The 10,943-nt window shown below is 40.6% G+C and overlaps 1 protein-coding gene across 1 annotated transcript in view; it reads left to right on the forward strand.

Annotated features, from left to right (window-relative positions):
- The window catches only part of LOC112136342 (inactive phospholipase C-like protein 2), a 44,097-nt gene extending 33,154 nt beyond the window's left edge, over positions 1-10,943 (forward strand). The window contains exons 9-12 of the mRNA XM_024257977.2: positions 981-1,184; positions 5,241-5,316; positions 9,404-9,513; positions 9,993-10,943. Of these exons, the coding sequence (XP_024113745.1) occupies positions 981-1,184; positions 5,241-5,316; positions 9,404-9,513; positions 9,993-10,172 (570 nt within the window). The 3' untranslated portion in view covers positions 10,173-10,943. The remainder of the gene's footprint in view (positions 1-980; positions 1,185-5,240; positions 5,317-9,403; positions 9,514-9,992) is intronic.

Below are 10,943 nucleotides of genomic sequence, written 5' to 3' on the forward strand. Positions count from 1 at the left end.
TGTGTAATTCTTATGTTTTGACATAAGAAATAAGGTTTTCAGAGTATTGTTACACTTAAAGTAGTATTTCTTTGGGGAAAAGTACAATTATGTATGTAAATATACAGCACTTTCAAGATAGAAAGAACTTTTTTGAGCAATATAGAGTTATTTTGAGACAAAAGTTCAAATTATTAGAGCGATGCACCTCAATAGAAGTGTTTAAACCTAATTCCAAGATTTAATATCGTCTTAAATTGGTGAGACATTATAACTTGTTTGAATAAATCCTACCTAACAGATTCTGCTAGTTCTATTGGCAGATTTTTTCTTTTTCTAAGAAGGGAAAAACATTTTATATTCTACATTCTACAAGGACATTGTACACAGACATTTTAGTTTGTTGCATGACTGTAAAAAAGCATGTTAACAGGTCTCTACTAGACGAGTCAAAGACATTTTAGCAGCAGGCCTTGCTAACATTGATGTAATCGAGTTCCTATTAATCACGTCCCAGGACGATGCTCTCCTAATCAAGAGATTAAAGTAATAACAGCCTGGCTGCTGAGGCGAGGACAAGATCATCTCAAGGTTTTTCGCTTCGTAACTGCTAATTTTATGAGGCTTTCACGTAATGTTTCGAGTACAGTCTTGTTTGCGTTCGGCTCTGTTAATGTTTAGTCCGGTGTGACTATAAATATTAATTATATCATGCAAAAGCAACTCTGGATGAGGCAAGCGGTAAATTGGGTCTGTGTGTGTTTGTTGCAGTGATAACTGTGTTGTCAGTGTCGTGGGATTGCCTGGATTTACTGTCAAACTGCTGCAGGAGAAAACAAATGTTGTGTGACTCGGGTTTGAATACCTGTGTGTGTGTGTTTGTGGGTTTGATGGTGAGTAACAGAACATGATGTCATCCCAGGAGTGTTGAGGAGATTTCATAAATAAACCGGTACATGTCGACAGTCTGTGGTTTGATTTTATTTGTGCTTTTTCGACAGAACTCTGTGTCGGTGTTCAGAGAGCTGTGTGGAGTGTCAGCCGTGGCTAACCTCATGCAGTGTGTGCTGGCTTTGAGCTCCAGAGTGACGGGACCAGAAGGAGCACCTTTACTGCTGTTTGATCTACAGGACGACTACCCCACCCTGGAGGCCCAGGGGCCCCTACCAGATGTCCTCCGCAGGGTCGTCTCTACTTATGAAGCGGTGAGACATAAAGCTTGCATAGTTGACAAAGGAGGAAAAGGGCTCTGTCTATATTTAATTTGAAGCCATTATGGAGCAGATAGAATCAGCATTAGTTCTGATCTAATTCCCTTAAGGCTTATGTTGGCCTACAGTCTCTGAGAGTTTTTACCCAAATAAACCCCAGACGTTCATTGACCAACAAGGAGGTTACTCACCAGACTTGAGTTATGCAATGACTCTGAATAACCATTAAGAAAAATCCTCTTTAGAAATAAAAGAAAGACTTGTGGGAATAACAATAAAAACAAAAATGATTTCAGCTGTTCTGTTAAATTGCTCCTCTTGAGGTCTTTCCTACTGCTAAGACCAAGTTTGCCCCAAAGGTTTAAAAGTGGGCAGAAAATGCGGGCCCCGAATGGGTTTGTTTGCAGTTTCCATGATGCCTCCAGATGGGGCCAGCACAGGTAGTCACCAGTCGGCTGGCTACTGTAGGGAGCCAGCCGACTGGTGGAAAGCATTGAAAGCCCCGCCGCCCAGGGTCCGGGAGAGCAAGCGAGCTTCACAGACCTGCAGCCTGGCTGGCGACCCTGCTAGCTCTGGGTGGCAGCGCTCGCTAGCTCTGCCACCCAGGGGCCAGGAACCTGAGATGAGACCCCGCTAGCTTTAGGTGATGCTGTTTGCTAGCTCTGCCACCCCGGACCAACAGAGCTAGCAAGCGCCGCCACCCAAGGGCCGGTAGAGCTAGAAAGTTCTGCCGCCCAGTGACCAGGAACCTTGGCGGTAACCCGCTAGCTTTGGGTGGCGGCGCTTGCTAGCTCTGCCAGCTGTTGTGGTGGCAGCGCTTGCTAGCTCTGCCACCCAGGGGCCGGTAGAGCTAGCAAGCGCTGCCGCCCAGAGGCCAAAAACCTTGGCAATAACCCCGCTAACTTTGGGTGGCGGTGCTCGCTAGTTCTGCCACCCTGGGGCCAATAGATCTAGCAAGGACCGGTAGAGCTAGAAAGTTCTGCCGCCCAGAAACCAGAAACCTTGGCGGTAACCCTGCCAGCTTTGGGTGGCGGCGTTTGCTTGCTAGCAAGCACTACAGCCCAGGGACCATAAGCCTGAGATGAGACCCCGCTAGTTTTAGGTGGTGGTGCTTGCCAGGGGCCGACAGAACTAACAAGCACTGCCGCCCAGGGACCAGGAGCTAGGGCGGCGACCACTTTTGCTCTGCTGACTCTTGGATGCCGGTGCTCGCTAGCTCTTCCAGTCCCTGGGTGTTAGAGCTAGCAAGTACTGCCGCCCAAAGACCAGGAGCAACGGCGGCAACCATGCTAGTCTTGGGTGCAGGTGCTTCCTAGCTTTGCCTGCTAGGGGCTGGAAGAGCTAGGAAGCACCGCTGCCCAGGGACTAGAAGGCATGGCAGTGACCCTGCTAGCTCTGCCAACTCTTTCAGAGGCAGCGCTCGCTAGCTCTGGGGGATGTCTCACTGGCTCTGGCCAGTTCTCTATATACAGTCAATGATTAGAACATCATTTAATACTCCGAAATTCTTTTTTTTTTATCTTAATTTTCTTTATAAATATACATATCCTCTTTTTAAGAAAAGTGACACAAGAATATGTAAGAAAAAACATAATCTTAAGTGTTTCTGACCTCACAGTCCTTCCTTTTGGTGTCTGTCTTGCGTAATTCTTCTCTAAAGTGAACTTATTTCTTCAGGTTCTTGCCGCTCCTTTCCCTGAGACCAGACTTAAAAACGTGGATTGTGTTTTGGGGAAAATTATAGAAGAAGAGTGATTTATTGCACTGGTTTGGTAAAGCAGTGCAGTCCAATACTTCAGAAGAACCCCCTGATTGAGGTGATGAAGTAACCATGGATTAAACGTCGATGGTTTTTGCGTGTCAACAGGCAGAGACAGATGAGTCTCTCTAGTCCCATTCAGCTTTCATTTAGGTTTAGGTGTATAATCCGCGACACCTCGATTTAACCACGGCTGTTTGTCACTGCTATGCATCTCGCATCTGCGACTGCTTATTTGTGCGCCGTGGCTCTAAATTAGAACGTGCACGGGGCTTCCTTTGTGTCTCCAGCCACTTTGAACCCAGTGGAGCGGATCGGTTGAAAAATCTTGCCCCGGTGCTCAGACCTATTAGCATAAATTTGAATGCCGCTTGGCTAAATGGATTCCACTCCTCAATCCTCAGACATGAAGGGAGGGACGGGGGAACTGGAAAGTGTCTGTGTGAGTTTGTGTTCGATCGGATGTGGTTGTAACCGTGCACTGTGGTTAATTTTCTGTAGAAAAGCATTTTTTTTCCCACGGGGACGGGTTCCCACAGGGTTTGTGAAACAGTCTTTTTTCCTGTTTAGAGTTTGAATGTTTCTGTGCGTCTTATTTAAAAACTCAGTTTTTTATGGTTTAGCCAAAGCAATTTCTTCAACCTTCTTTTATTTAGTATTGAAGTGATCCATTCTTCTCTCTTTTCTTTGATAGTGTCAGAGCTCATTTGAGATTAATAGTTGAGCGTAATCATAAAAAGTGAGTTTAAAAAGTTGTTTTTTGACATTTATTTAGTAGTGAATCGAGTGGTGATCTAACCTTTGCCTCTCATCGTGATGACAAAAAAAGGAAAACGATAGAGAGCATTTCATTAAAGAAATGAAAATTAGGATTGGTTGAAAACAGTTCACTCAAAAATATCATTTATTGAAAAATAATGACAAAATAAACCCTGAACTCACCAGTGAGTTTGCCAGTCACCTCATTAGTATTGTTTTTTATGTAATCTAAAGGTTAAAAAAAAATTAGTTGTAAAATTTTGGTTTTAGAACAAACTCAACAAGAGTTATGACTCATAATTGAGATGACACTTTGAGTGGAGCTTCATCTGTTTTTTAAAGACATTTTTCACATTGTTTTGACCTCGTCTTTGCTTCGTTAGAGGGTTTTTATTTTTTCTCTACGTTTGATCTTTTGCTATACAACATAAAAACAGTTTGATCTATGAGTTTTTTTGACAGTTTCTGGTGTTATGTGGACGTATTGTGTAATATAATCAAAAATACAACAACAACAAACAATTTTAAATATAAATTAATAGAGAAAATTGTAAAAAAAATTAATAATAATACAAAACACCCCGGACTATTAACTCTAGAACACTATTCTTAGGTGATTTTTTTTAAACTTTATTTTCGAACAAGAACAACAAAAAACAAACAAACAAATACAAAGAAATGATGTTAAATATTCCACAAACAATCTCAGATGTAACACAAGTATTTACATGATTTTAAATGTTTTTTTCTGAGTGTCCCTGGATAAAGTCTGGCATGTCCCAGGAATGGGGGGAAAGGCCAAGTCTCCAGTCTCATCATTATTATTTTTAGGAATTTTTTTTCTCAAATTCCTAATTTTTCAGTAATTTTCAAGCATGTTTTTAGGATTTTCCTATGTTTTTATTTTCCTTTTTTTTTACATCTACCACAGTTGAAAATTTGGAAACACTTTAGATGAGGTGATGCAAAACACTCAGTATAATGTTGACAAAGACAAACATTTGTTAAGCTTATAAACAGTTTATTATTATGCTTTTGTGGAATAGTCTCACTATAGAAGTTAATGAATCTTACTAAGTATGTTAATAAACCTTATTTGGCTTATTGTGCTAATAAATGTCTTTCTAATACCTATAGACTCACTAATAATGTTTGTTAATGTGTTAATAAAGCTTCTTAAGGAATCTTATTATAAAGTGTTAGTGAAAATTTAAAGAAAACTATTATGTGTTTACATCATTTGATCTATTTTTTATGACAAACACTTTTTATTGGGTGTATTATACAGCTATTTTTAATTAAACAAAATATAATGAACTTCTCCACCGTGGGAATAATAAAAGTATTTTGAATATCAAGTAAAAATTACCTCGAAAAAGTGATGGTGTAACTTTTTATAATGGAAGTGTTCTGGGGTTAAAGGTTAAAGGAGTTAGACTGTTTTCCATAATCTTTAGAATAAATCCACCCCGTGAACGTATTTGTTTGTTGTGCTAAAACTCTCTTCCTGCTTCCTGTTTCTCCGCCCACAGATGGTCAACTCCAGCAAAGCAGTGATGGAGCTTTCTGATGGAATCCACGACAAGATCCTGCATATTCAGTCAACCGGTGTGTAGGTGTTTCATGCTGACCTCACACTGCTTTTATCACCTTTTTCCTCTGAACTGTCTTCATTGCTATTACCCTGTCCGCCTTCATTCCTATAGTTTTTATATTTATCGCTTTAAAGGGCAAATATCTGATCTGCTTGTGTGGTTTCTGGTAGATGGAACACTGACTTTGAATTTCCCATCTTTTTGCTGTGATTCAGCACAACAGTTTCTCCTTGCACAGATTTAAAAGCATTTGTTAGGGGAGTTTTGCCAGCCGCACATCATCTAAATAAGAGGCATTATGAACTTAAAGAGAAAGATGGAGGTTCACCTGGGGACGCGACTGTGCATTTTAGAGATTAATGATGTGCACAAATTTTCCCGACAGCCCTACTTCGCCCCATGAATCCTCCATTGGACTTGAAGGATATTTGTGCGTCTCGTTAAGACAAATTTGAAGCGTTTCAAAAGCAAAGATGAACCATCCGTGCATCTGTTAGTTTCTTTCACGTGTGGTGACATGCAAACCACCAATCGGGATGTAAAGGAGGCAGAAATGGGTCACTATGAAGGAAGCATGGGCCACTTGGTGGCAGACGGGAAGTGTGGAGGGAGAGGAAAGATAAATGGCAAGAAAAGATAGCTAGAGGCAACACTGCAAGGATGACAGGAGCGCCAAGGGAGAGGAAGAGTCCCATGATGTGCTGCTTAGCTGGAGGGCTTTTTTACTCCATTTTTTTGTGATTTTTTTTTTACGCAAGTACCTCACTGCTGAGAGATGAGGTAACTGTCCGCAGTGCAGCCCAGTAAAAAGACAAAAAGTAAGTAAGTAAGTAAGTAAGCAACATCGTGCAGAGAAAGAGTTGCAACTGGAAGAGGAAATTAAACCTCTGCTAAATATAGCAGTGTGCACATATGGTTTTTAGACTGTTTGAGTTATATTTAGAACACACCAAAAATGTACTGCTTTGCAACTAAAATCGCTTTGTGAAAGTATTACACGGGACAAAGTAAAAAACAGCTTTTCTGAAACCCAAATCAAAGGGTATTTTCAGATTTGACATAGAAGAAATATATCTTTAAAAAAAGAAAGTTTGATTGTTTTATGTTATGTTTTTATTGGTTTTCATTTGAGACAAAATTCTGTTTAAGCCATTCCATCCTTATAATAAAGGACTTTTACTGTTTCACATATCATGAAACACTTTGATATATAGCATTACTGCTTATGAGCTGAATGTGGCCTCTGAAGATGCCAGAGCTGATAGCAGAAAATACTGAAACTGATGGCACTAAATGGTCCAACCAATAGAGGTTAATATCACTAGAGATGGCACGCAGGTTTTTTACTGTTGTCCAAGATACCTAAAGAGCGGCGCCATATTGGAATGGTATAAAAAACAATGAGACATGGTTTAGTCGACAGTAAAATACCATAAAATACTTAATTTTAGTCCGATTTTAAAAAGGAAAAAACTTCCCAGATCATGGTAATGATGTTTTTGTACAACAAATGAACGACATTTCAAACTTTTCTATAAATAAATGGGTTATTATATAGAAAACCTGATGCATGACTGTGATTTTATTCAAATCTACACATAAACAGACTCTTCAGTGTTTATAAATAGATTGAAGAAAGGGCTCAGTGAGCTCTCCATCCACGACCCCGGAGCAGCGAGGTCCGGGCGGCACCCATTCTAAAGCCAGCAGCCGCCGGGACCTATTACACAGCCAGAGCAGGTTGTGACGCAATGCCACGGGGTAAATTCACCCAGTGGGGGCTGCAACACTAGGCTGGAGGCTCCCGTTCTACAAGTGGATCCCACCCAGCCTTTATCGGAAGGACTCGGGCACCAATGCAACAGTGTGCTGGCGGTATTTCATACAACACATGGCCCGGTCCGCCCACCGGACGGGATTCAGCTCTTATAGGGTCTTCAATCTTCACTACTGAGGAAATCCTGGTTAGTTTATTTTTCTCCACTTAGTAATCTAATTACCAGCGGGTTGTCTGGTCTGATCTGAGGTCTAACACATACAAATATCCCGGTCATCCTCCATAAAACAAAGAGATCGGGGGTCTTGCCAGAAAACGTGGAAATAGTGCGAAGTCTAAAGCTACCATTGACTTTGAATAGGCTACAAGATCAACCTAAACATTCACCATTGATAGTAAACTCATTCAGATAATTTTAAAATGTTTTCTAGAAGTTCTCCTTTATCAGCTGACGGCAATAATTTACAAGTGAAAAGTTACATTCTTGTTTTTCCAGATCTGTCTATACAGTTGTAACACAGCAGTAAACAGACATCTATACCATTCCAATATGGCGTCTGAATTTGCGTAGGCAACAAGCTAGCATGCCATCTCTAGTGATATTAACCTCATTGGTCAAGCCAATAGCTGAAAGCTTGCCAAAATGTTAGCTAAATACAAAATTAGCCACAAAAAGAAGTGAAAAAAAGTCTAATTCTGCCAAAAAAATGCTAAATGCTAACTCCAAATTTGCCTAATGAACTTTATGTAAAGTCTAATTTTGACAAAACACCTAGCATAATGCTAAAATATTAGCTAAAGAACTTTAAAAAATTTGCAGAAAGAACTTTGAAAAAATTTTAACTCAGACAGAACCGCTAGCATAATGCTAAAATATTAGCTAAACTCCAAATTTTCATATGAACATATGACAAAAGTCTAAATTAGCCAAAAACGGCTAGCATGTTGCTAAATAAAAAGCTACATTTCTAATTGCACTAAAAGACCCAGTAGTTGGAGAACATTTTAAAGCTTGAATGGTTTCTCTGTAGCTGGAAGTAAATGCAGAAGTACACAAAGTTTCAACGTTTTTGAAGGATTTGAGCAATTTCTGATTTATTTCCTATATATATGATATTTTGCTTAATATTTCAAAAACAATAAAGTTTATTAACACCAAAGGTACAAGCAGTAATGTACTCAACAAGCTGAACATTTTAATACCAAGATTACTGAAACCTCCAGATTTATCACCTTTAATGCTGAAAAGGAGGTTTTGGGTCCTTTCAGGTTTAGATTAAATTGAACGACCTCTAATCCAGATGATTTCCAGCAGGGATTATGGAAAAAGAATCATGCTGGTAGACCAGTATTTGGAAAACTGGTGGTATTTCATTAAAACTGCTATCTGGATTTTTCTTTTCCAAACCTTGTTAGAAAATATAACTTTGCTGTTGACTGTTAGATCAACATTTTTGTTAGAAGACTTCCAGATTTTACTTTTTATTTTATTTAAGTTTCAATGTAGAGTTGAGTAAATCAAACCTTTCTTTTTTCCTTTCTTTTGCTTAAAGCTCCTCATACTTTTTCTATCTTTGTCAGCAGTGATATTTTGGAATGAATGAACCCACTTTTATCAATCACCATCAGCTGCTTTGCCTGTGAGGCTTTAGATCTGTTCACTTAAGTTTAAGCTTTATGGAAACGTTGTGTTTGGATTAAAAATAACCTTTTCTATCTTCGCTGCTCACAGTTCAGATGGAGGGCATGATGGGAAGTCGATGCATCAGCAGATCCAGATCTTTTGGGGGGTTATTTTGACGCTTCGAGACCTCATTTCCTTTAGTGGATCCTGCTTCAAAAGGATGCAGACACACGCACAGACACCACACCGGCATGTATTATTTGAGTTGCCTAGCAACCGTGTGGGAAAAGGTTGTTATTCAGGCAACTTGTGCATGTGTGCGAATGTAGAGCAGATGCTCGCACATGTGTACCATCGTTCACAGATGTTTACAGAGCGATCTGCCAGGACTTGTGCAGGCCGCCGATCTGCGTGTGTGCAAGATCACCACTTGGAATGTCAGACATTTGGCTTCTTGTCGATGGCTTATGGTGAGGTTTGCCCCATGTTAACCCACTTCCGGGTTTCCATGGTAACAGTGGGACAGTGGCCCAGGGCAACCAGAGGAAGCCAGACACACACACACCACCTCGCTGCACCACACACTCATGCCTGTACACATTATTTCCACTGTTCGTTTTGTCTCTGATTTTCCTTTCACTCCACGATGATTTTCTTTGCCGTACTCTTGACATATTTCTGCTGTGATTTTTCTTTCAGCCATGGAGTTTCATGAAAAGCTGCAAATTCTGGCAGCAAAGGAGGGACTGAAGGGTTCCAAGGTGTGCCGGGCAGTGGAGAGTTTTAGCTGGAACATGACCATTCTAAAGGTCAGTGACGTACTTTTTAGGCTATATAATCATGTGATTTTACCTTATAGCATTCACAATGGTCTATTGCTACCTGATACTACATGGACCTACAGTTGGAAGAGACCTGGTGTGAAATGTTGAAGGGGTCCAAATCTTGTAACATCTGGATCCAGACTTCTTCTTTCACAGCTCTATACCTTAAGAGGATTTTTCCATCCAGCTTCTATATGGAACATTTTCCCTGGGGTGCCCAAACTTTTGATCCCTACTGTATACAAAGGGTCGTTTTCCTGAAATCCTGCCTTATCGCTGAGGATTACCTGGATTCGGTGTGTTTGGCCAATAAGGAGCTTGGATATTATGTGGGATACCGACCCCCCGAGACATGGACTAGGACACCACTGCCGTAGACTTTTCATTGGAAGTGTTTGCTCACGTGAACGTAGCTTTGGCCTCTAACCTCTCTTCTTCATTCCCCCTCTCTTCCGTCTCCCCAGGGTCAAGCCGATCTGCTCAAACACGCCAAAGCGGAAGTTCAGGAGAACATGAAGCAGGTGCACGACTCCGCTCTGACGGGAAACCTCACCAAGGACGGAGTAGGGCTGAAAAGAGTGCGCTCCCAAACCCGTCAAAACCACGATGACAACAACACAAGTGCTAGAAGTCGGCCGGTATAGCAAGCAGATGACCAAATTTATGTCAGACTTCAACAAAATCCAAAAAAGCATTACGGTGAAGGATGTTGACAAAGCCAGGGTTGTTCAAGAATGTCACCTCAACACTGGAGATCTAAGAATCAGGATGATGAGATGAATGTAGTAGGACTCGAAGCCAAGGTTCAGCTTGTACTGCTTTAAGCTGTAAATACACCAAAAGTTGATCTTTTCCATCTCACGGGCAATTTCTTTTAGATTTCACTGTTGTGCTGGTTAACCGACACCACGGATACAATCTTTTTCAAACCTTGTGACTTCTGCAAATTGCAAGTCAGAATATTTTGACTTGACGATCAAAGAAACCAGCTGTTCTCCTGTTTTGTGAACCAGTGCAACTTCTGTGACTCTTTGTTTCTGCTTATTTTTTTTTGTTTGGAGATCGTCTTTGCCTTCCCCAAAACCGCTGTCCTCACAGTCTAAATGTCGTCTTACATAAAGTGTTTTATTTTTATATTTTCTGACAGCCCTAACCCCGGTTAATCGCCATACTGATCAACTCTAGAGGTGCAGATGTCTCCAGGGATTGCTAATGATGAAAGTGCTTACTTTGTGTGCAAAACACTGTACCGTATTTTATTATGTAATTCCATCCTTTTGCTGTAAAAAAAGAATTAAAAAAAGAAGTTTTATGTAAGTTATTGATGCTAAATGAAGACATTCCAGATTCACTTTATTGTTGCGGTAGATGAAACTTGTCCAGAAACGGCCAAAATAAACGCATTTTGTAGATGA

This window comes from Oryzias melastigma, linkage group LG11, assembly GCF_002922805.2.
Source record: "Oryzias melastigma strain HK-1 linkage group LG11, ASM292280v2, whole genome shotgun sequence".
NCBI lineage: Eukaryota > Metazoa > Chordata > Actinopteri > Beloniformes > Adrianichthyidae > Oryzias > Oryzias melastigma.